The sequence below is a fragment of the Ambystoma mexicanum genome, chromosome 13, assembly GCF_040938575.1.
Source record: "Ambystoma mexicanum isolate Mex_15411 chromosome 13, UKY_AmexF1_1, whole genome shotgun sequence".
Taxonomy (NCBI): Eukaryota; Metazoa; Chordata; class Amphibia; order Caudata; family Ambystomatidae; genus Ambystoma; species Ambystoma mexicanum.
In genome coordinates, this window is record NC_090938.1 from 235,070,077 (window position 1) to 235,096,212 (window position 26,136).

Sequence of the window (26,136 nt, forward strand, 5' to 3'; positions counted from 1 at the left end):
AAAATGTCTCTCCATGAGAAAATTCAGCACCCTTTCAAGAACGTAATGGAAATACATTTTGCAGACCAGAGGGTGGGTGGGTTTATGTAAACTACCCCACTCACTGGTGTAGAGTATATTTTGGTCTCCTAGAGTTTTCAAGATTGCCTTTACAAACCAAGTGAAACGCTGTAGGGAAAATACTGCCACTCCTATAGCTGAGCTAGGAGCAACTGCCAAATGGCAGTGATATTAAAGGTCAACAGCAAGGCGGTAGTCCTAAAACTCGAGCAGGACAAGATTACTTACCATCCTGAGAAATAGTCAAGAGACTAATTTTCCCCATCCTCTTACAAATCCAGAATGTCTGTTACAAGGCAGACTCTTGCAAGCATCCAGCCATTGTGCACTGTTAAGAAAACTAGACACACTGGTGGCAAAATGTCCGATGATAACCCCATTAGATCCTGCTAAGCCAATCAGCATCTTTTAAAAAAAACAAATTAAAAACACATTGAGCAGCAGCCTTTTTCATAGGGGTGCCAAACAGATTGAACAATGGACCCCACATCCCGGGCATTGACCAGGAGACCCCTCAAGGTTCTGCATACGTTTCAACATTTGATGTGCACAATGAAGTGATGTATAGTGTCAATGTACAATTGCGCACCGGTAGAAATTTCACATTGCAACCTACTAGCCAGGCATAAAAAGCCACTGACTTCCCAATTCCCCATATGCGCGCACAGGACACCATTTCTTACCAATAGTCAACTAACACTCACCAACGGTTTGGGGCAAGTTCACATATTGAGGCCCCCACACTACTGCATGCCATCCCAATCGCTCACGTCCCAATCCTTCCTGCTTACCGTTAGTGGAATATCATTCACCAACATCTGAAAACGTAGACATCAATTTCAGATTTAAAAATACAGCAGTACTTGAACCTAAATTAGCAAACAAATCTAATAATGTTATTTTTTTTATTCTTAACTCAACAGAATAATTAGTTGTCTTCTACATGAGAGCTAGCACCTCTTGAGACATGGGGGGGTGCGAAATGGGCGAAGAAATGCAGGGACAACCCAGTGAAAATTAAAAAGGTTTATTGACAAGAACAATTGTAGCAAGAGTCCCTCTGTAAGATTTCATCAACTCTTCCTGTTGGGCATTGCAATATTGTCAGCTATTTTGTAACATCAGACATGTGTCTCCGTGCAAGAACAACAAAATTGCTCAGGCGATTTAGAAGAGCAGAAGGCCAAGCCTGAGGAGTGGAACAGAAATTCAAAGCGATAAAAGGAGTGCCCAGTTCTGCCTTTCCTCGAAAAAAATGATTCCAATGATAGGAAAGTGGTCACGGACGACAGGAGTGGACAAATACGGATCGGCACCTTCCTCTCAAAGGACAGGTCTCGGTTGCTGAGTCAGGAGGAGACCAAATCTTTTCTTAATAGCGACGCGCTGGCGGGAGTACTTGTCATCAGGGGAAAAGCGGGCGGGATGAGCCGAAGATGTGGGACTTCCATTGGGGTCCGTTTTCTGTGGAAAAACAAGAACGATCAAAGATATACAGAGGCACAGCTACCAATGGCTTCTCTAAAGCTAATTCGTTACAGTGCTATGAATAAACAGTGTATTCAAACCCGGACCAAGCTTTCAGTACCTGTGACTGGTTTCATCCTGGGCAAACTGAGAAATGTAGGACAAGCATTAGCTACGAACAGTGAGCAAAATAAACTGTGGGAATGTATACAGTTCAATTATGTTAATCCATAGGGGCACGCCCCCGTTTCAACTTTCATGCATCGCTGCTTAAGGAAGCTACCCTTTCCTCCTGTAATCATGACTCACTTCAGCTGAGCTCCTTGGTTTAACAAAACGATCTGGTTTTAGCTGGGGGCCAACACAAACATTTTGTTTGGCTGGTGCTTCAAATTTAATAAGGTCTCACAATTCCAATCATTGGGTTTCTTGTTTGAAGCCTAAAACACCCCACTTCATTATATTTGCATTCTCTTCGTTTTAAAGCCTTCCAGAATGGACATAGAACATAGCAATAGACTGGCTTTATGAGCACATAGTTAATAGAGCAGATAGATGGTCACAATAAACTGCTGGAAATGCAGCAGGACCAAATTGCAAGAAAGTTACTCAGAGAGGAAGTCCAAAAAAATAGCGAATTCTCCAAGGAAGTAAGCCTATGAAAAGTTACTGACACTACAAAAATAGCGAGCAGCAGGGAGCCCAAGGATAACACTGGCTCTGGCTATCACACGAAGAGCTCAGTGACGTGGTTAAACACTGGGCACATCTGAGACAAAGGACTAATGAGAAACAGATGGGCAGCAAGATGCGTCTTTCCAGAAGGGACATTAAAAAGTCACCCACCTACCGTTCATTTTTTTTGTTTGCATGCTTTTTTCCATACAAGTGGGTTTGGGGGTTTGCAAGTTGCCGCAATACATTTAGAAGGGGACACCTCATGGTTTTATTATATCGCAACGTAGTAAACTTCCTGTGTTCCTTACTACTATTGTAAAACATTTTGCAGGGTTAAATATTGCTGTGGGGCGATCAGGCTCCTAGAAGATCCAAATTAGCTTGACACCAACTTACCCGTTGGTAAGAATTCTCATTTCTCTGTTAATCCCATCCACCAGTTCTTTTGCTGGACTTTTCAGACTTCTTAATTTCAACCGTGAAACGAGTGAGACCGTTTTCTCACGCTCTCGTGCGTTTTGACTAGATTATGTGTTGCCACTGTTTTTGGAGTCTGACAAACTCCTCAGGCATCTACTTTTTGGATGGTGACAGCATCTTCAGTGCCATGTCAGAGAAATCCTTTAGATTTCTCAGGAGGTTTAAATACCTTTTCTTGTGTGAACTACTGTTCCCAAGAGTAGTAAAGTGAAATCGGCTTTACTTAGATTCTCTTTGTGGGCCCTTATCTTACCTTCTTACGTAAGATTTTTTTTTTATATTACCCTCACTACTTTAAATGGCTGGTGGCAGTGGTTTACTTTTTCCTACCATTGTTCTTTTCTACTGCAGGCCAAACCCTCAGCTGCAGTATAGCACCCAGTTTGAGGCCTTTGATAGTTTTGCCTTTGGCAGGCTTCAGCCCTGAAGCCGGCCTCCAGTGTGTCTGGAAAGGCAGTCCCAATTGGCTGTCTGTCCTTTCAGGACAGCCACCCTGCTGTTTGAGTGACAGCCTAGGCTGTGCACGAATGAAAGAAACATGCTTGGTGAGGCTTTTGGGATGGGACTAGAGGCAGTCGACCACTGGGAGAAATAACAGATGAAGAAACAGTGATGAAGAAAGTGAACCAAGCTTGCTGCATCCTCCTCGACCTTTGAATTGTCCGGTGAAGCCCTGCTGCTGTAAGCTCCAGAAGGGACTTCTTCCCTTGGGTTAGTGGGACCAGCTAACACTAAGACAAACTCCACTGGACCATCTTCCCTGATTGGCTGCAAGAAGTGCAACATCTGAAATCCAGCCAAAAGCTCCAAGAGTCTCCTAAGGACACTCCAAAGCTTGAGTCCGGAAGCCCAACTGGTATCAAAATCCAAGGTGGTGCGGTTTACCGACCACTGAAACAGCAAACTGCCACGGATCTGAAAAGAGCCCATAGCTGCAGACAACCTCCAGATTACTGCCACAAGAGTCCTCCAGATGTCCTCACTCTTGTCCCCACGACTGAGACCCAGGATCTGCATCGCTGCCAACAGGACAGAAGCCAGGTGGACCACTTCTTCAATCCAGAGGTACTGTTTACACTTGGGATACTTACATCAGTGTCTTTTGAGCTGTGCTTTTCTCAGTTGGGACTTGCAGTGGCTTAACTTTGAAGTTGATGTCAACTCTTCTTTTCACAGGCTTACTTACCTGCTTGTGACCCTACAAGTGATTTCTACAAAACTCTAACTTTGTGCAAGACTTATCCAAGAAGTGCCTCAGCTCCATAGACTGTGCTCCAATTGACTTTGGCGGTCCTGGCTCCCTTCAGACGCTTCTAATCCATGGACTCACATTTCTGTCCCTCATAGGTGGCAACTTATTTTAAGACTGTTATTGCTGGGAAAGGCTTGTCTAGACTTCATTTGAATATTTAAGTATACTCAATTGCATCTCATTTGGATATCAGATTTGATGTATACTTTGGATTAGCTCTTCATTCTGCAGGATAGAGGTGTGTGTGGCGGGGGGCAGGGTGCATTGGCACCTCAGAGGAAAAAGTGGGGCAGCAACAGTACAGAGTAATGTAGTAACAAATGAAATGGCAGAGTAAGGATGTAGTGGTAAAGATATGTAAAGACTAAATGTGAGGTAGCAGCACGATGGATGAAGCAACAGAAAAATGTAAAAGTAGTGAGAGGGAAATAAATAATGAGAAGGGGAAAAGGTAATGCAACATGGCAAGAGAGGATTCAACACAAACAGCAATAAAGTACAAGGCCTAGCAGCAAAGAAATAGAAGCAGGGGCGCATGACATGTTCGTTTGAGGGGCATGCAACATTCAGCATCTTTCAGGCACTCCTTCACAAGACTGGACTTCTATAGCTCCTGGGTCACGAAGGACAACTCTGTGTCAAAGGAAAATCATGACACCCAGGACCTACTCAGTTCCTGCTCTATGAATTCCAATTTCAAACCCTGAATAACATTGTGTGGACTCCGTTTCTTCCACAGCCCTTAGAGAAAAGGATGGTTTGTCCTTAATGTATCTTTTTTGCTATAGTAGGCTTTTGTTCACCTCATTCATTTCCTTCCATATACACCTATATTGTATAGGTAGGTATCCAACTTGAACAACATCGTCCAAAGCATAACATTGGTAAACAAACCAAAATCCAGAAAGCATAGGAGACAAAAAAAAAAGTTATGGATTGCAGAAAGAATAAAAATAAGGCAAACACATCTATACACAATAGGTCCTTTTCCCCACACTCAAATGATTCCCAGACCTACACGTGAACACCGCCCTTTGTCATTACTGGCGTCACCCTTGCATACGTGTTGAATCCCCGCCCACAATCATCCTCACATGAAGGGAAAGTATTGGTTTCTTCCTTTTATCAAAGTACAAAAAAAAAAAATAATAAATCAAAGGGGACACCAATCCCTAAATCACTGGCACAATAAAGTCCCTCTTGATCGTGGACTTCAATGTGCACCAGTTCCATCAGGTTTCCTTTCCCTCCTTGTCAAAAACCAGAGACATGTCGCTGGGTAACACCCTCATAAAAGAAAGGACCAAAATGTACGTTTTGAAGATTCCTTTCTTCAAGAATCTTGCCCGGATATTGGTTCACATACAAGTTGACCACTGGCAAAATAGAGTTGTGCTTCAATAATTCTTCCTCCCCTTCTTTGGAGGCAGAACCTACAAGTCATTGAGGTTACCTGTCCGTAGATTTTCAGAATCCATTTAGTTGGCAACAAGTTCTTCCTGAAACGCATGAACTGATTTCTGTTCCATCTGTCGGAAAATGTAATTGGGTATTTCAGGAGTGTGCCCCAAACATTATGTTCTCCTCTCATTGCTGACTGGAGTTTTTAAATCTGTTCTTTTCAGCAATGTTGTTAGTCCAATCATCCTGCCAAAGTTTCCACTTCACTCTCGCCGGGTTAAACTCTTCCAGGTCCACATTAAGATGATTAAGGAGTCGGTCACAGCCATTTCTCCACTGTTAATAAGGGCATTCTAGAGGTCTTACGCAGACTCCAAAATTTGTAGCGGTTTAGAAGTTTTCCATGTTGATGTAGCTTGCAAAGAGATCAAATCTGACGATTGAAGTTTGTATACGATTTGGGAGCTTTAAATCAGTTGCTCCACAAGTTTTTTTTTTTACTCTATTTATTAATTTTAACATACAAACACCATTACTGCAACTCCAACCCCCCCCCCCCCCCACCAACCACTGTTAAGGTCTCAAAGCAATACATATTCCCGTCCCAATACCCACAGCTGACATCATTTCAGATGTCTACCCGTGGGGGCTCTCCTTTTGCTCCTCACCTTTCGTCTGTAAAATTGGGGGAGGTTCACAGTTCATTTTGCTTACCAGAGTCATTCCAATTCTCCGCACGGCGAGTGTGTCCTAGTGTCCATTCCAGACAGATAGCTTCAGAATGGGGGCCAATAGTCAATTGGACAGCTTGTGGCCGGCATAGTTGCAGCATATTTGGTTTTCCCTGCGTTCACACTGTAATGGCTACCAGCCAGGCACGAAAGGTTGGCGGATTCCTCTTGCCCCACCTCTTGGCAACCCCCACCGCAATTCCCGGCAATCTCTATTCAGTACGGGAACCACCCTCTATCAGGGTGTAGAGAGCATTACAGACATTGCCCCTTCGATCTCACGCCAGAACAACCCAATGCACAGACAGCTCCAAGCCACATGATGAAAATCAGCTGGTCCCCCCCCCCCACATCTCCTACACTCCGGAGAGCTGTCGGGATACATTCTGCTCAATCTCATCTGAGACTAGTAGACCCTATGTATAAAACTGAAATGAACCAATTTATACCAGGCATTCTGGGATATCTTACGCATCTGCATGCATATAAATGTCCACTGTGTTTCGCTCAACATGCTGCCCAAAGAGGTAGACCACGCATTCTTGAAGCTGCCCTGTCTCATGCTCATAGCGCTCCGGATCATTCTGTAAGTTACTGACACTAGCTTACTGACCTCCAGCGGTTTAACTATATATTTCTGTACCAGGCTGGGGACAAGAGCCTTCGGGGACTCGGGCCATTTGGTTTTTAGTACACCCGATTCTATAATACAGCAATAGGGTCACTGCATTGTATTCCCCTCTATTGCACAGCTCCTCCCACTTTATGAACCTCCCATTCCCCCAGTGTCTGCACCCCTAGTCTGGTAAAATTATCCCTGAATACTCATGATTAAGAGGTATGCCTATAACCTTGTATATGGGCCATTCCGGATGAAATTGTGGCATATCAAGCAGTCTGCTTAGCCAATCCCAAGCTACGCACGTCACATGTATCAGCTGAACCTCCCCCCTCAGGACCGTATCTCGATATCCCCATAGCATTCCCAGTAGGTTATTAGGATAGGAGATTGCTTTCGCCGCCATGGTGCGCAGAGACATTGGGCTCGGATGGCTCCACCCCGCTATATACTGCAGCTGTGCTGCAAGGTCATACCAGTACATATCCGGGTATTCCAGACCGCTGTGTTCATATGCCGTGGTCCAAAACAGTCCCAATGTTGGCCATATTTCCCCATGTAGTCAAAGGAAAACCTTCTGCCCGTATGTTAAAACAGGGGTAACCTTAGCCAGAAAGAAGGACGTGAGCGGCAAGACTGAGAACTTTCCGTATTTCCTCTGAAGCAGTTTTCTCTGGGAAATCAGTGTTCTTACTTTAGCCTTTAGGGCCAACTGACGAGGCAAATCTGGCTTATGGTTGTTGATCAAGTCCCCCAAATAAAGAACCTGGTGTGTCTGCCTCAACGGTTGTTTATTACCATACCATTTAAACTAGGGTCTTAACCTGGAATCCGGTCCACAAGTAATGTATTCTTTAAGGCAAGGTGGTCCAACATGCGGCCCGAGGGCTGCAATGCAGCCCCCCAAGCAATGTTATGTGGCCCTCGAAGCCTAAGAGCACAGACAAAGCATTAGGGTTACTTTTGTACATTTTGTATTTATTTTATACGCATTGAGCGTTGTGGCTGCAGTTTCAGGTTAGGAATTGTAGTCCACACACATTACGACTTCATTTGGCTGAGAAACAGCCAATGGAAATACTGTTACCATGCAAGGCAGTTATTTTATTTACTTCCACTACAACGTGCCTTGCATGGTAACAGCATTTCCATTGGCTGTTTCTCAGCCAATGGAAGTCGTAATCACGTAATGTGTGTGGGTGGAGTGACGGGCACACAGCGCCACCTTCACACAACGAGCCAATGGCAGAGCCTGCGTGAGCAAGCAGCTCAGCCCAGGTTCACAGTGCTACATGTGGTGCACACCGAGGCCTAGTTCTCCTTGCCTACAGCAGTGGGAAGTACTGCCTGCCATATTTTCCGACGTACGTTTGCGGCATGCAGTGCTTTCGCGCCTCCGAGATACTGCTGGCCAGATAAATCTAAACACAAGTATCTGGGCAACAGTATCTCAGAGGCTCAAAAGCAGCGTGGGCTGCCTTAATGTTTAAACATTCCGCCTCGGGAGAGAGGGTACAATATGCGTAACTTTTTGAAAAAAAACCTCCCCCTTGGGTACTGTTCAAATTGCGTCACAAAAGGAATGAATTCCAACATGATTTTACTGCATGTGGGAATTAATTCCTTGCCAAAATGGCTAGGGAACACAATCACGCCATCCACACCCGGAAAATCAGCACAGCGGGTAAAATGCCTGGGGCTCTATCCAGTTTTTTGTAACTGCTAATCTGGACCAGGCAAAACAGCCCTTGGGAGGTGTCCGTGCCCCTGTCAGAGGAAGGCCAGCTGCAGGAGTGAATTTTCAGAGCGCATAACTCCATAGCCCACCAGATCCAAGACACTGTGGGCTTTACAGCAGACACCAGGAGGTCAATTCCCTCCCCAGTTCCAACAACATGGCCCTCACCTCAGCAGGAGTGAGCAGAGTACCAGTGCCCCAGCCACCCCTGGCGCTGGGAGAGGGCACCCGGCCAGGTCTAGTTCTTCATAATTTAAGATTGTGCTCACATTGGGTTTCTTCAATTAGATTCACCTTTGGATGATCGCTTTTCCCCATTTTATCTGTTGAATTGGATATTATGCTTCTTTCATTAACACAGAAGTAATGGATGTGTATTAGAGAGATAAGCTGCTACATGTATTGGGCACACAGCACATTCAGCATCAATCATTAACACAGAATCCATGCATGTATATTACAGAGGTAAGCTGGCATATGTATTGGGCACACTGCACATGCTCAGGCAGCATTAATCATGCTTTGTAAAGGACAAGGTTGGTCTAAATTGGGAACAGCCAGGATAGTCATGTTGCTACAGAGGTATATTTTGGGCACAACCAGCATGACAATGTGTTAGATCAGTGACAGTCCTGTCTTACACCGTGGACACAAATCATTAAAATGTGTTGTGCTGTAAAATGTTGTCTGCTGTTGGTGACATGGAATTTTCATGCTCCCCTTTAGAACTGATTGTAAACTTATGGCTTTTTGGTCAGTTTTTCTGCTGTAAAATACACCATTTCAACCCCATATCTCAAAGGAAATTCTTGGAGGGGAAACCTCCCCCACCCCCCAAACCCTCCCTAGATCCTCATAGCTCCCACTATTTCAGGAAAATATTAACACATACACATTGAAAGAAATCACAAGCAACGGACCTCGGATCATTTGATGGAGGGGCTCCCTTAGATACTCACTGCCCCTGACACCAAAAGCTATTTTTGGGTGTGCATGGCGCATCACTGCCTGTGATGCTATTGTGTCAAAGGTCACACAATATTGCTTTTTAATATACTGCTTTGGGTGAGGTTGTTGACTTTTGGCTCGCCGGCCCACTGGGTGACAAAATGTTAATGCTTCGGACCCACATTCAAAAAGGTTGGACAAGCCTGCTTTAAGGGCATCCAGGCTCCGCTGCCATCTAATGGGGGTAAGGTCAACCAGGACCATATGATCAGCAAAGAGGAGTATTGAAATCAAGTTGGGGTTTGGGGGAAATATTCTCATCCGTTCCCACATTTCTCTCAGATCTGAGTGTTGGGTCAAGGGGCAGCCTTGTTTTAGGACACCAGAAGTCAGTTTTGGTCTAGTAAGGAGGCCCAGGTTGTTAAGACAAATCTGAATTGTTTGTCGTACAGCAATCTAATAGCTTCCAATAGGTCAGTCAGACAATTCCAACTCTTCATCCCCACCCCCCCCCCCCATGATCGTTGCCGATCGACGCGATCACCTTTTCGAACATCAATCTTTGTGTTCAGACTGTTGCTGTTGATAAAAAACAAGAGAACGAAGAAGTGCAAGCCAAAAGGTGCTCTATAACTTCATATAATTTCATTTTATGTAATGCTTGACCTGGAGAATAAATTACCTGGTCCAGTATGCGGAGAAGGGCTTATAGAGATAAATTCCTGAATCTAGTAGGGGTTAAATCCTTTTGTTCGACAGTTGACTATCGATTGAGTCTATTGCGACCTGCAATTTAAACAGTTAAACAGTCTGAACACAAAGATTGATGTTTTACACTGCCAACAAGAATGGTTATGATACATACCAATGTATGCCTCCCTAGCAGGTCTTGTTTTAGACTATACAGTGACATACCGCCTGAAGAAACTTCCAAAAAAAATAAAAATTGTTTGAGAACTGAAACTTGTCGAATTTTTTCCCACCTATGCATTGCATTACATTACTAGAGTGAAAAATTCACCCCAATAAAAGGGTTTGCGTCTATAGTAAGACTGCTAATGCCCCTACAATAGAAAAAAAAATACAAATTGGTGTGAATAGGACATTTAGGTTTAAATGTCACGCCTATAGTGTTGTTTTCAGACAGTGTTTTGGTCTAATACTACAAGCGATTATATTTTTCACTTATTTATAAAAACGAATTTTCCTAGAATATTATTTTGAGTGTATAATACCACAGTATTGATTTAATGTGCGTTTACATTGAGCTGTTGATAATAGCCAACTACCTCTTCTGTTTACGAGTTTTTTCCTGATAAGGTAGAGCTACCGCTTCAGTGGTACTACTGGGTTTCCCCCTTTAAGTGTACCTATCCAGGGATTAGGGCCATCAAAGAAGTCAACCGTCAGACCGATCCCATTCTTAACAAATGTGACCAGACGCCCTCTGTCACCTCCATAGGCTGGCTTAAATAAAGTGGTATAGCCTGCTATATCAGGGGCAGTCCAAAGCCAGGTGTCTTGTAGCCCAGTTATGTCAAAGAGCCCGACTATGTGCCTGGGTCAGTGGGAAGGTGCATATGACCTCTTGTATTGCAGAAGGCGGTACGCGGGGATAGTCAGCTGTAGAAAATAGGAGTTGTGTCCTTTGTGTGTTTTTTTTTTTTTAAATGGTTGCTAGAAAACAAAACTTCTATTGTGCTCCCTAACATCAGGAGTATGCAGTTAGTGGCAGCCACGATGGGTCTCCCTGGTGGTTCTGTGGCGCGTCTGTGAATCTTAAAGCAATACGATACTGTAACAAGGAGCAGATATAGATCTACGTGAGAGATTCCTCCTAATCTGTTGGTAGCAATCCAGAATCTCTAGTCTGACAATGCAGCTGTTGTCCATTGGGGCTCAAAACAGAAGCACCTCACAGCCCTTCATGATTGAGAAGTGAGTTCACCAGGGGTGTGTCCTGACCCCCAAATTGTTTTGTATTTTTTTTTCTTAATGGAATAATCAGAGTTGCTAGCTTTGCAGTCTGATGCTCCCACGCTGGCAGGAGATGAAATCCTGGTCTTAATGCTCGCTGATGAGGTTTTACTGTCACCAACACCTGTGGGCGTTGGCAAGCAGATTGGGACATTTGTGAATTTCTGCAAGAGAAATAGGCTAGCTCTTAATATCTCCCAAGACAATTTTCAATGCAACAAGGAGGAAACCAAGACCATTAAGGCTAGAGTTAGATGAGGGCTTCATTATGCAGGTCGACCTCCACGACTATTTAGGGTGTCCTCCTGCAGATGGCAAGATACAGTGGTGGTCTGTCAACGTTCACCATGGAATATGGAAATGGTACAGTCTGTGTTTCGTTAGAGGCCTATAAACCACAAGTAAGGCAGGTGGTGATCTATGAGGCAGCTTTATAGGGCAACTTCCTTATACAAACTGGAAAATAAATACTTGAAGACCATCCTGGGATTATCCCAACACTGCGCCTAACCTACCAGTATTTTTAGAAACAGGGATGCTATGCATCGCCTCAATCTGCTGTTTGCGACCTGTATACTACTGGGGCCGCTTAAGGTCAAGCAATCCTTTAATTAAATTCAAAGAAGCAGTGTCAGACGTTATCTCACAGGAGTGTGGGGTTGGGGGGGGGGGGGGGGAATGGCACCCCTCACTCCCCTGGTTTTCCTACATTATGGAAGCAAGTTTTTATTTGGGATTAGGAGAGCGCTGGACCCATCCAAGCAATATAACTAGCTCAGCGAAGGTAGCCATCAAGTCAGCATCCCTGCTCAAGGCAGATCACCACACTTGGTCCAAGGAGGGATCCTTAGTCTGGAATTTTTCCTGGAGGTTAATCAGGGTTACGAGGACTATGGAAATCACAAATACAAGAGAGGACTGTACATTAGACTCAGTTTAGGGATCCTCCAGATTGCCAGCTTGTGTAACAAAGCCATACCCGTGACATGTCCATTATGTGGTGATCCTAGTGAAACTGGCTCGTTTTTTTTTTTATTGATGAGTCCTATAAGTCTGCCAATAACAAAACGTTATTTGAGGTTTATGTCGGGCTCAAGGGAGCTGCACAATTCTAGTGGCAAAGGCCGTTTCGACCAATTCCACTGATGCCTTAGCAGTTTACGCAACCTGTCCATATCTGGTGGGGGCTTGGAGGACAAGACAGAATAATATACAGGTTTGTTAATGTAACTATGGATTTTATCTTTTGCAGCACTTCGGTTTTATTTGTTTTTAGATGATTGTGGTGTTGTCCGTCTGCTTTAATGGCATTATTTTGTCTAAATAAAGCATTGAGTCGAATATCCCGCACAACCGGAGGTATTGAAGCAGTAGAATGGTTTTTGATACACGGGGGGACATATTGGTGCATCTAAAGAATGTATTGTGAGCCCATCAATAGTCATCCCAGAGAAGTACTTCTGTTACCGGAAGCAATACTACATTCAAATATCTGGAACATCCCTGGTGCAACTATGGCCCGGGGTTTGACAATTGTTTGATGCATACATTTGAACAGGATTACATTTTACAACATGCGGTCTGACCCAACTGTTTGACATTTTGGGTGAGATTGTTATGGGTCAGAAATGAAAGTGATTTTTTTTTAGAGGATTTTTCAAAACGCTGCCATTTTATTAACCTCTTAAGTGCCATTGAGGTTCCCCCCCAGTGCCAATAATTTTTTTTTTAAATTGCGGTATTCACCGCCCAAACCCGCCAGCATTTCCCCCCTCATTAACCCCTTAAGTGCCACCGACGAGCCGGCTCGTCGGTGGCAACCTGGGGCGGTTTTTACCGACGAGCCGGCTCGCCGTTGGCATTTAAAGGGTTAAATCTAAAATGTTAAACACCTCACTTGCCCTACTCTTTTAACAGGGATTTCCCTGCCTAAATAAACTAAGGAAAAACACTTTAGTATAACTTATCAGGCACTCACACTTAGAATATAAGGCAATTCATATTGAAAATACAAGCACTGACCACACCTTCTAAGTCTTTGATGGTAACCTGAGCTAACTTCCATCCCCAGGTTTTAGGTCAAAGTCTGTTCCTTTGACTAACACAAAACAAGAAATTCCGGTGTTGAAATAGTGAACACTTTTTTGGTAAAAATATATAATAAACTTGCAACACTCCTACCCATCTCCAGGAACATGTATAGTTCCTCAAACAGTACCAAAGGAATTCTTGGTCAGGATGATTTTTGTTCCAACTTCTAGGATTCACAAAAAGGAACTACACAGTAAATTCAACTTCTACTTCTGTCTGGCCCACTCTCCTCCCAGACTGCACACCTTCTGATCTTTTCTGCTTTTGAAGTTTCAGTTCCACCAACACAGCCAAAGGTTAACATTTCAACTCTAAAATAGCTTTAAACAACTCTTCACAACTTTTGTAACAAAGGCAAGATTTATACCAATGTTCTTTTAATTCTGCTAGACACTCAATGTCTCTTCTCGTCTTAACACCAACTGTCTTCAAGAGCCACTTTCCAACCACTCTGTCTTCGTCAAGTCACCAGCCAAGTACTTTCAATTGAACCTCAACCTCTATTGGCAGTGTGAGTTTAGGACTAATGCTGTTTCCACACTATAGACATTGTTTTACAAGTTCCACATCAGCCCCTCTCCCTCTGGTAGGAACTATTTCCAAATAAACCTTTACTTTAGTCTGTTGACCGGGGCAATGCTTGTTCAACTCCGGGCTTCTGGTAATGCTGGTTTGCTCTCTTCGGTTCACAATATTGAGGTTTCACAGGATACAATGTTATTGTGGCTTTTCCAGTGCTCCAGATAAGATTGAGGTGGGAGTATTTTACTGTCCATTTTTAAACTTTGCGAATAAAAATGCAATTTTAATAGAGTAAAAATGACTTTTCGCAAGAGTAAAATGCATGCAGCATCCAGCAGATGTGAAAAAAAACTGTAGGGAAATCATTAATATGCAGCAGCTTTCTGCATTGTGACAGAATACACCTTTCATTATTTCTGGCCATTTGATCTCTCCTGTATATGTTGAAATCACAAAAACCTAGCCAATAATATATTAAAGCATACATGAATTTGTATTGTGTGTTTTGAGATTCGATAGCAGAATTGTCTTTTGATGTTTAATGAAAGTCCTAATTTCCTGGAGCTATTACTACTTAATGGTATGCCAATGTTATGATATAACAGTGCAGAGGCGCAAAGACTCCATGCTAAATTCGATATCTAATCTACTCGTCAAATGGTTATTTATATAGCTCTTTTGGCAAAGCGCTGTACATAGAACATATTTATCACAATTACCACCAAACCAAAGTCGGTACTCCTTTATCAACCCCGAAAGGATGAAAGGCTGAGTTGGACTTGCCAGGATTCGAACCTGCAACCCACAGATCATGCAGAGATTGCAGCAACTAGTGCTAAACCGGCTGAGCTATCTTATTAGCTAAAATCCTTCAGGAGGTTGGTAAACTGAGTATCGACTGAGGTATAATGATCAGAGTACCTAATATGACAAACCATTTATGAAGCGCTACATAAAGTTAAATACCTATCTGGATTATCACAGGGACAGGTTTTGCTGAGTTTATTTCAATTACCAATTTAACTTTCATTTGTTTTTGAACAGCACCTGCACTGAGAGTCAGGTTTTGGATGTTTATTTGTAGTCTTGAAGATTTGAGAGGCTAGAACACCTGTGATCAGTGTTATGACAATTATTCACCCTGGAGCAAATACTCTGCTGCCACTGACCATTTATAGTAATGTACCCCATTGACTGCAAGGTTGAATGGATGTAAACTAGACTGTGCATAGTTTCATTTTTACACATGGTTTTTATAATTAGACTGTAATTATAAGTGTAAAAACGATCTGCCTCTGCACGTTTATGCACACAGCACCAGAACTCTGAAAAATACAATTGTGCAATATTGGTTTGCTTTCACTGGAGAAAAAAAAAAAAAAAAAAAAAAAAAAACTTTACTTGTTTAAAAAAAAAAAAATCTCAATTGCAACTTAGTTTTCCATCTTATTAATTATACAATCCTAAAAATTGTAGGAAAACACGCAGTGCTTCTGAAGCTGAATGGAAAGAAAAAAAACATTCCATTTATCAGTGTGCAGTTTATTTTTTTGAAAGGCTTCAGAGAAATACATTGTTTCAGAGGTGGCTTGCAATTACATCCATGTAGATAAAAATCACAAGAAGCCTTTTGGTTTATGTCAAGTAACCTGACCTTTGCACTGCCCTAAGCCTGTGTGTAAATGTACCCAGGAAAATAATCAAGCTGGCATATTTACAAGATTTTAATGCGAAAAAGGGCCTGGTACTCGCCTTATCTGGAGCCCTGGGCTTTGTCTTTGCGTTAGTTACTTTTGGGTGCACACGATCAGGTTTACGTAGCAACTCACTTTTTATTCGTTTTGTACACAATTAAACAATTTGTTAACATTTCAGATTTTGAACTTCATCTGAGAGTAAAACGAAACTTCAAAACAATTGCAAATACATAAAAACTTCCATCACTCACTGTTATTTAAACAGAACAAATTGAATCTCACTTAAACACATCAATCATCAGTATGTCTGACATCATTAGTCAACCGTCAGAGAGTCTGTGCAGCCATCAAGGTGTTCATAGCCTGTCTAGATAATCAAAAGTGGCACAGATCAACATGTTGTCATGACCATCTAATACAGTAGACCACCAATCATCCATGTTACCATTGAGAGGAGCAAACCTACCCAGTACCACAGATCGTTCTGATTTTAACGCTAAATATTCCGTCACTAGATGTTTAAACGATTCCACCTGTGCACCGCAGAACCGACAGTTAATCGTATCCTTGTCATTTTTTTTAACCAAAATGATCTCTTTGGTCGTCAGCAAGTTCAATCGCAACCACATCACAGTGGTATCTCGAAGGGAACTGTCGAAGATATCTTGGAACTTGATTTACTGGACGAGCATCACTAATTGATTTAATGGAGGATTTCAATTTTAGACGATTGTTAAGTGTTGCTATCCAATCGCTCCGACTCAACTTTTTTTTTTCCACAGCACACGGATTTGTGTGCAGCAATTCAACAGAAACACCCACATGGCTCAAATTATTTAATAGATTTGGTCACCCAATCTTTCAGTAGCCCATTGTAAGGTGCTTCCTTTAAGATGGAATATGGGGCAACTTGGTCCGGTAACAACATCTTTCGATATAGGGCAAGTGATTTCCATAATACTGAGGCACCGAGTGATTCTAGCCCCAGCTCGCATCTTACCGCTGAAATTGAGATTTTTGATGGAAGGTGTAATACCTTCCTCCAAAACTTCACTTCCAGCAGGTTCCATGTGTTACAGTCAATATTTAGGCCCGTTTGCTGCTACAACCTTTTGTCGATAAAATTGATGGCACAAGTGTGAATTTGCCAGATTCTCTGTGTAGCTTAGCACCTTGTAAAGCAAGAGTACTTATTTTTGCTTTCAGATCATTGAATAAAATCCCTAGATATCGAATGGTTTCAGGTCTTTGAATTTGCTTTGCTGTTACAACCCATGTAAAGTCCCCCCCTACTGCCCTTGTTTGATCCCAAAGGCAATTACCTTTGATTTCTTAGCGTTGATCTCCATGTTGTTGTTCTGGAGGTACATGTCCAGCTTTGTTAACAGGCGTTGATGGCCGATTTGTGTGGAGTCTATCAGCACTATGTCATCCGCATAGATCACAGTTGATTTTCGGGGGGGGGGGGGGGGGGGGGGGGGGGAAGCTGTTACAATCACCAAGTGCTTCAGGCAAATCAGCAATATAATGCTTGAAGATAAGCACAGCCAATGGGCATCCCTGCTTAACGCCTCTTTCCGTCATGATCTGATAGGACGCTGTTTGCATTCAAACAGGCTTTCATCAGAGTGAAGTTGAATTAACATCTGCAACAAATCGGCAGGACATTTCCAATTTATTAGGTTTGTCCCATAGGAGTGCCCGATGTACCCTATCAAAGGACTGAGATCGCCGAAAGCCAAGAATAGAGGTTTAGAGCATTGAGTTTCAAGTGGTTAAGTAGGGTGAGATTAAGTTCAACACCAACAACGCTTGTAAAACCTGTTTGTCGGTTGTCAATGTGTGCTTTGCTAGCCCATTTCGACAATCGCTTCTGTAAGAAGGAAGCAAATATTTTCCCGATAACATACAACAGGGCAATCGGACAGTAGTTGGCTGGATCTGCTCGATCTCCTTTCTTGTGTATTGGCACAATTACCACAGATTGCCACGGGGAAGGGATTTCTCTAGTTTCAGCTGTATACTGGAACAAGGTCTCAAACGAAGACCACACCGTTTTGTGCTTCTTCAGTATCAAGTTTGTGAGGCCGTCGGGCCCGGGGTTCCAGAATTTTTTAGCTTGGTAATTGACTCCTCAATCTCTATTCTGTTGTATCGAGTGTCCCAGGGCACGGAAGGGTCAAGGTATTGAGACGGGCCATATGTGGAGGTTGCTTTAAAGACCGTCGAGAAATAATTCACCCAGGCGTTTCTGCTTACCCCAACTGTCATATTGGCAGTCTGATCTTGAGCCTGCGTTTATGATAACCCTGGTTTCACGATTTTTACGAGCGCAAATTAGTCTGAGCATAGTTTAAGCTTGCGCCTGTTCACGAAAGCATTTAAACGCTAGCAGCCAATTTCAATGTTGTAGCTTCCTTTTTTCTTCCAAGAAGTCTGTGAGTGAACAAGATAGTTTAATCAACTTAAGGAGACATTGAAGCTTTTTCTAATTATTTTGTTTTGCTGAACAGGTGTTTGTCGTCCGGCTCTGAACCCACTTGTCGCATTATTATTATTATATCTCATAATGTTCGAAACCTCCTTCTACAGCATATTTAGCTATATGCGAGTGCTACAACTGTTGCACTCAATGGTCCAACATGCTCTGTGTCAGCTCCATTAAATTTCACTCCATTGTGAGTGAAAAGCAACTCTTCCTGCGATGCAAGGTTTGAGAACACGAAGAAACTCACCGGCTCCTCTGCTTTTGTTACAAGCCTTCTACTATGGGTGTTTTCTTGACCACGCACACTTCTCTCAGCAAGCTGCCTTCAGTCCCAGCAAACAGGCAGAGAGTTCGGCTCACCACCACCCAGTGGAGAATGCCAGCCTCCAGGTATGGGCCACTGCACACCTCTAGCTGCAAAAACATTGCAATCAGGTTCTTATGGGTTGGGGGGGGGGGCTTTCAAACCTCACACTTATGCTGCACAACGTCTCTAATCCACACTTTGGAGGGGGGGAGAAACTGGTAACTGGAATAAGCCAATGGAAAATCCTTGCATCCTTTTCTTCCCACTTCTATGGATTCTGCCAGCAACGTGAGCTGCTACTTCCTCCTGACCCAGGATCTAATTATGCAGCTACAACTGCTACTGCTTCTCCAACCACATCCCTCGTTCTGCAACTGAGGCAGATTTTTAAGCCTCTCAGCCTCCCTCTGGTGTGGGCTGTTTGGCCTAATTGCCTGACCTTCAGCCTTCTTCGTCCCAGTACTCTTGAGATTATGGGACTAGAGTCCCTAACAGAACATAGAGTTCTTTACTCTTTCTGTTTGGCAATAAACCATCAATAATGTGGGATTACGGGGGAAAAGTTATATAAGGGGATATTCCCAGTCGGCATGACCCAATGTGTTCCTCCTGCAGACCACCACCCCCAGGGTCAGGAAGCATCTGCCTTTCGCTGGCCACACGAGAAGGGTCCCAGGTCAGGTTGTGGCACAAATCATGGATAATTCGTCACAATACACGTACATGTTTGGCATATGGAACTGATCGCTGGATGCTCTTCAGGGTTTCGGAACAAATCAATGAGATTGATTCTAAGATTAAGTTCACTTGCGAAATAGGCACAAATGCGATCAATTCCTAGTGGTGAAGATTACTTAATAGCTACTCCACAAATATTTACCGTAATGACAGGAATATTTTACTGCACCGTTTGAGCTTTCAACCAACCTGGTTAATCTCCCTTAAAGTTCTCATAACCCTTAGTAGCTGGCTGTAAGTGATACTGAATAAAGACATTAGTTGCAAATGAACAAGAGGTCTATTGACCATGGATACTAAATTGAGGTCAATTAACCCAAAGAGATTAACCGATCTTAAACAAGACTATCTTCTTTTCGGTCCTCCAAAAAGAGAAAACACAAAACACAACCTTCATTAGTCTATGTTTGGAAGTACTCTACACAAACCTCCCATCACCAAATATTGGAATATTCTTACTTGCGACACTTGAGTTGAACACCTATTTCGTGAAAAACCTATGTTCGCATACAGCCATCGTGCCATCCTAACAGAACACTTACTTAGCATGGAACCCATCAGAAGGAAGGACAGCTCACGGGCAAAACGTTTTGGAAGCAAGACAACACAGGGCCACCCTGGTTTGAATCCCGATCCTGAAACCACTCCTGGGGTTAAGCACGTTATACATGAACAATAATTATAACAGCCCCAGCTTATTAAAAGAACAGGCGCCTACCCCTGCATGCGTTGCACAAACTAGTTTTATAACTAAGGGGAACATTACTCATCCCAAGTCGGGAGAATCAATCACACTCCGTAATGTCACCACTTGCGATACCAGCAATGTGGTTGCGCACTGTCGCGGCACCATGGCGCTCTGGCAGATTTATAAAGCAAGAGAATGGAAGTAGCAAGACTCAGCTGGAAAAACAAGAGCAAGAGAGCTGTGATGTGCCATTTGCAGCTTCGGTTCGGTTGACACTGATCCGAGCGTAGGATGGGGTTTTTTGTTGGTAGCAGTCATGTGCTTTTGTGCAAGGCTACGTGTGGTTTGTTGTGTTGTAGCGGTATGGTTGCGTTTAGTGAGAGCTGTATGCAGAAGGGTGAGGTTTTTTAGTATGGTTGGCTGGTGGCGGCGCTATATCCTACACAGTCCGTTTTGATTGACTGTGACACATTTCCATTCTGGTGTGCTACGCTAACCCCTCCTATGTTGTGTGGAAAAGAGTGGGACCACAATCTCAATGGGCTATATCTTCCCCCGTCTATACCCAGGGACGGCATCAGGGGCTTTCAAATCAAAGGGCTCTCAAGCATCAGGGAATACCCCCCAGCAACTGCTCCCATGTTGCCAGTCGGCAGTCTTCGAATACGGCAATGGCCTCCTCTCTTTCAGCTCGTTCTGGGACTTTAAATGTGCGCTTTGTAGTGCTCGCATTAGAAGCGTCATTTGCTGGAGCCCTTCAAGCCTTCACTTGTAAATGATGACCTGAAGGGCTCGAGCAAATTGGGTTTGTAACGCGAGTGCTGCAACACGCACGTTTGAATCGGAGAAATACACCGGGGCGTCGATAGCCGGCCATTAACCCCAGCTGTATTTGTCTCCATCATTGTGTATGCCCCCCACTCATGCGGTGCCCCAGACCGTTCTCCGCTCCAAGTACCCATACCCTCAAACTGGACCACCATTCTCATGCATCTGTAAACGTGCTAGCCTGAGTCATTTATGGCGGAAATGAATGCCCAGTCTTATTCAAATAACTACAATCCGAGTATATACTAAACCCCACATAGCACGGTCAAAATGGTTCAAGACTAATCTCGTATCATCTACACATCTCGATTGCGGCTAAGGCATTTCGACGACACAGCCGCTTTGCACGTATAACTCAACTTCAGGGCGTTGAGTCGTTATGCCCTGTAACATGTGCGTGTTCCACCTAGTATCAGCACGATCATATGGCACGGCATGTCAACATAACTCACGCTCAGCGTGTAGACCCTCTCGCCTCTCTCGTTCACGTAGTACTGCAAGAACATGGCTGCGGTTCTGAAGCGGCTGCCGGTCTGATTTAACTTCTCGTCCAGCAATCTCGCACTTTTGCCGCTTACTAATTCCCACTGTCTTCCTTTCTAGTTTCTTGATTTCCGAGCTACTTCCTTTCTCATTCTCACCGCCTACCTTACACGTTCAATTTTACGTCACTTCCTGCTTTGGGAGCATAGGGCTATTGTGTTAACACGCCCCCTACCTGGAATTAAAGGGTAGTAAAGCTCTCAGCCATCTTTGAACAAGTCAGTTTACATTATACATCACAGGATTTACGGAAAATTCTGCGTGTATTGGACCTTTGTGATGCAGTGATTTAGTATTGTACTTATAATTTACTTTACATTAATGCGTAGATGGGTTGTTCATGTATTTAAACAAAGTATTATCTATGATATGTGTGAAGGTGTCTTTAAGACTGGTAGTGCAGTGTCGGCAACACGCTTGTCCTTCTGTATATACATATATAAATAAGTGCGTTGTCATGCGGATGCGACGTGCTTGGGCTCTACTAGCGCGCACTCCCGAGAACCGGTAGTAATTGCTCCGTGTACCGTGTCCCTTATTGCTGTCTCAAAGAGCGCCCTCTCAAGAAGCCGTAGTAATTGGTCATTGTCCCTTGTTTGCACGCAGAGTCCTCCCAACGTTAATGAGTTAATGACGAGGACGACACCCTAGGCTATAGCAGCACCAGAGCATATATGGCACCGGTATCGAGTTAGTTGGGAGAGTCCCGATTTTTCAGTGAAAACTATTGCTCTGATTACTTACAGGTAAACTTCATTACTCATAGTCATATTCTTTCTCCACACAGTACTTATGTCATGAGACCCCGCCTCCGATACAGGACCTTCTTTCATTTCTTCTTTTCTTCCTATGCCTACTCCTTGCAACCAGTACTCCAGTTCATTATAACCAAGCTAGAGCATGGGACTCTCCCTGCATGGAGGGAGAGGTGGGTCGTCCAGTACTGTGATGAGGAAGAGTAGGACTAGAAGTAATAGAGTTTACAGGTTAGTAATCAGAGCATTACCTCCACATGCACTCTTCTTTGTTCCAGTACTTACCTCAGGCGGAATACCAGAGCAGCAACAGGGAGAGGTCCCAAAGAGAAACACAGACGGAAGTGCAATAACACAAAGCACAACTTTAATGACCCTGAACTTACATTCCAACTGACAAAACTTCAACCACAAAAGACCCATCAGTGGAGTGGGAGAGATTCAACCGATAGTGGGTGATAAAGGTAACCTGATCAGCCCAGGTAGAAGCCCTTTACATTTCCTGCAGGGAAACCCCTTGCAAATCTGCCCAGGAAACAACAATAACCCTGGCAGAACAACCATGAACATAGTCGTGCACGGGCAAACCAGAAGCCACATAAGCCATTGAAATGACTGTACGGATCCACCAGCTGATGGAAGCCACAAAAGCTTTCCGCCGAGCACCTGCAGTGCCAAAAGTAACCAAGAAGCTATCAGACTGCCGACCCGAGTACTCCAGAACTGACCTCTGCACACTAATGGAATGCCAGGCCACCTCTTCCGGCGTCTGCAGATCCTGAAAAAAAGAACCAGATCCTGCGACATGTGAAACCCAGACAAGACCTTGGGCAAAAAACTTAGGATCACATCTCAAAACAACAGAGTGAAGAAGAACTCTCAAAAGAAGGATCCCCGACACAACAAAGCCCTGATTTCCCCCAACCTACGGGCAGACGTTATTGCACTCAGGAAAGCAGTCTTCAATATGAGGTGGCTCAGATCAATCTCAGGGGCTCAAAGTGAGGCTCTGGAAGGGCCCTTCAGACAAGAGGAAAATCCCAGGGGGGGCAGGCCACTATAGGCACATGGACGGGAGATAGGGAGACCCCGCAGAAACTTTCCAATCAAGACCTCCCTTTCCAGACGACCATCAGAACCCCCCAAGAGGACCTTGATGGAGGCCCATTGGGAGCAAAGAGTGGAGACTGCCAGGCCTTTGCCATAACCCTCCTGGAGAAACTGGAGAACAGCCAACAAGCTACAGTGGAGGGGGCAGGGTCCTAGACCTTCTGCACCAAGCCCGAAAATGATCCTAATGTCTCCCATAGGCTTTTCGAAGGCCTCTGAGCCTTGAGGATCGAGTCCATCACAGGACCCGAGAAACCTTGGGAAACTAACCAGGACCATGACATCGCCAAACTGCCCATTGAATCTGCCTGATCTTGAACCCCAAACCCACCTGCAGGGGACAATGTCACCTCAGAATCAACGAAGGAGCCTGGGTCCGAAGTTCCAGAAGAGAGGGAAACCAGCTGCGCTAAGGCCAGTAAGGAGTTACCAACAGCACTGTCGCCCCGCTGTCCCTGATGCGTGGAACTACCCGGGGGAGGAGTGGAAGAGTAGGAAAGGCATAAAGGAGACCCCACGGCCGTGCAATATCCAGGGCATTCACACCCCATTCCCCCCTGGTTGGAACCGGGAGTAGAAAAGAAGGACTTTCACTGAGACCTGAGAAGCAAAGAGATCCAGCACTGGGTGCCCAAACCGGTTGCAGATCTCGGCAAACACCCGGTCTGACAGAACCAATTCCACTGAGGCAGGGAAAATATGACTTAGCTGGTCCGCCCAGAGCTTGTCCACCCCTGTCACATGAGTGGCCCTCAGGGATAGCAGGTGGTTCTCCCCCCAGTCCCTAATCTGAGCAGCCAGAGGATTCAAGGAGCGGCCGGACCCACCCTGACGGTTGACATAGGCCAAAGCTGTGGTATTGTCTGGAACTTCTCAAAAAACAACAGGGCCCAGAGAATGGCACACAACTCCTTCCAGTTGGAGGACTAATGAAGATCCCCAGAGCCCACAAACCCTGAGCCAAGAGGACACCCATCGTGGCAGCCCATCCCCGCCCTCTGGTGTCTGTAGTAAGAATGGTCTTTATTGGTTGAACAAGGGCCACACCCGCCCGGAGATTCGGAACCTGCAGCCACCATTGTAAGCCAGCTCTCAGATCTTGGGACACCAGAATCATCAGGGCCTCGTAAGCCTGAGACGCCAGGAGCCACTGGGCCAGTAGATAAGGCACCAGGGGACGCAAATGAAGATGAGCCCAAGGAACTAGAAACACGCACAAGGCCATGTGCCTTTGCAGCATGAGCAACATGAAAGCCGAGACCCTCTGCCGCTGGAGAACCCTGCCCAGGACTGACAGAGGCGTATTTCCCTGTCCGGAGACAGAAACACCCTCCCAAACCTGGTACAGATCTGAGCCACAATGAACACCAGATCATGGGATGGCTCCAGGTGGGACTTTTGTCAGTTTATCAGAAACCCCCAGTCTCCCAAAAACAGAAGTCTAGGAAAGCAGAATCAGAATCGGTTAAACCCATGAGAGATGATTCAGTTGTTGGGGTAATTTTTTCAATCAATAACCAGTAACTTATAGGAAGGGAAGAAAATAATGTGGGCGTTTCTCCAACAGCCTCGGAAGGGCACTTTTTCTCACGTTGTACAAAATAGCTCATGTACAAAGAACGGGACTCGTGAGACAGAGGGCCTAATTCCTAGACGTCTGGTCACCCTACCTTCACTCCTCATGCACAAGTACAGCCAATGCTTGCACCTTTTTGTTAGGGTTTCCGGCTGTTTAAAGAAAGCATCCAAATGGGATTACTTTTAGCTTGCAGATTGTGCTTGGATAGCCCAGTGAAACAGGTTACACCAGCAGCCCGCGCATGCAGCCTAGTACTAATGGCAAACACTTGCAGGATCCTGAACCGTTAACTGCTACAACTGTTATATACTTGGTATTTGTTCATAAGAAGCGTAAATTCCAATGAACACCTCGCTCTGGCGATTAAAATACTTACCAGTGAGCGCAGGGTCCAGAAATGTGTGCCTGCAGACTAATGGTTACCGTTAAAACAGGAATAACACACTATCACTGCCAAAAAAGCAACACAACAAAAAGAACGTGGCCATCCATCCATCCCCCTTGGTTAGTGCCACCAGCAGGATTGATTAAAAGGTCTCCCTGTAATGCCAGGTCATCACGAGCCAGTCACGAAACTCCTACTTCTAAACCCTGCAGCTGCTTTTTTCGGGTACAGACTCATCAAAATAAAAAAGATAATTGGGCAGATTCAGATTGTAATTGTTTATTTGTAAGCGCTTATACACAAGTGAGGTGCTTCAAGACGGGAAAGGAAACAAGGGATTACAGTCGTCATTCTTAGGTCTTGGAAGACTGTGAATGATCAAACAACAATAACTAGCATCCTAGGCCAGAGGCATATCTACTAATGTAAGTGTGTGACAAAGAGTGAGGAGAGAAGGAGGGGGGTGAGAAAGGAACATACAGTACAATAAACTACAGTACTAGGCATATCGCTAGGGAGGGGAGATAGAGGCAGGACCCGACAGACTTGATAGACATAGTACATTCAGGGTTGTGAAGTGTGCAGCAACAGGAAGTGAGAGGGAAGGGGACAAGTGTGCCCAGTCCCGCAGGGGCCAGGGTTAAGTGCAGAAATGGTTGCCCCTCTCGAGGAGCATAATGCAGTAGTGCCAGCAAAGTGCAGAGGGCCGGAGGCAAGTGTAGGACTGGCGGGGGAGCCTGGGATTTGTAGGGCTCTGGAGGTGCACCAGGTGACCAGTCAACGAGCTGAGTAGGTTGGGGAAGATAAAGAAGGAGGAAACCAAGCAAGGAGGGAGGAGGTTAGCAAGGGAGAGAGAAAGGGAAGATCTTGGGGAGTTTACAGAACTTAAGGAGGTCGGGTTCAAGACGGAGAGAGGCAGGGAAGCTGTTCCAGAGGGAGGCACCGGCAGATGATAGGGATCTACCCCCAAATCTCTGTTTGGAAAAACAGCTCACCCGCAGAGAGTTGAGTGAGGCATAGCGGAGGGCTCTAGAAGGAGAGTATTTGGGAAGAG

The 26,136-nt window shown here is 44.6% G+C and overlaps 1 protein-coding gene across 1 annotated transcript; it reads right to left on the reverse strand.

Annotated features, from left to right (window-relative positions):
- Positions 1-1,243: 1,243 nt before the first annotated feature.
- NOP10 (NOP10 ribonucleoprotein) lies at positions 1,244-21,354 on the reverse strand. The gene is made up of 2 exons (XM_069633696.1): positions 21,163-21,354; positions 1,244-1,524 (listed from the first exon to the last, which is right to left on the reverse strand). Exons 1-2 carry the CDS (start codon positions 21,214-21,216, stop codon positions 1,384-1,386), a joined length of 195 nt encoding a protein of 64 aa, XP_069489797.1. The 5' UTR covers positions 21,217-21,354; the 3' UTR covers positions 1,244-1,383.
- Between the last annotated feature and the right edge of the window lie 4,782 nt (positions 21,355-26,136).

What these genes read in the sequence shown, in the direction of transcription:
- NOP10 (XM_069633696.1), bottom strand. Translation starts at nt 21,216, where the DNA reads ATGTTCTTGCAGTACTACGTGAACGAGAGAGGCGAGAGGGTCTACACG. An exon ending in AGAGGGTCTACACGCTGAGC is followed by an intron (nt 1,525 to 21,162) that starts GTGAGTTATGTT and finishes GTTTTTCCACAG; the next exon opens with AAAACGGACCCCAATGGAAG.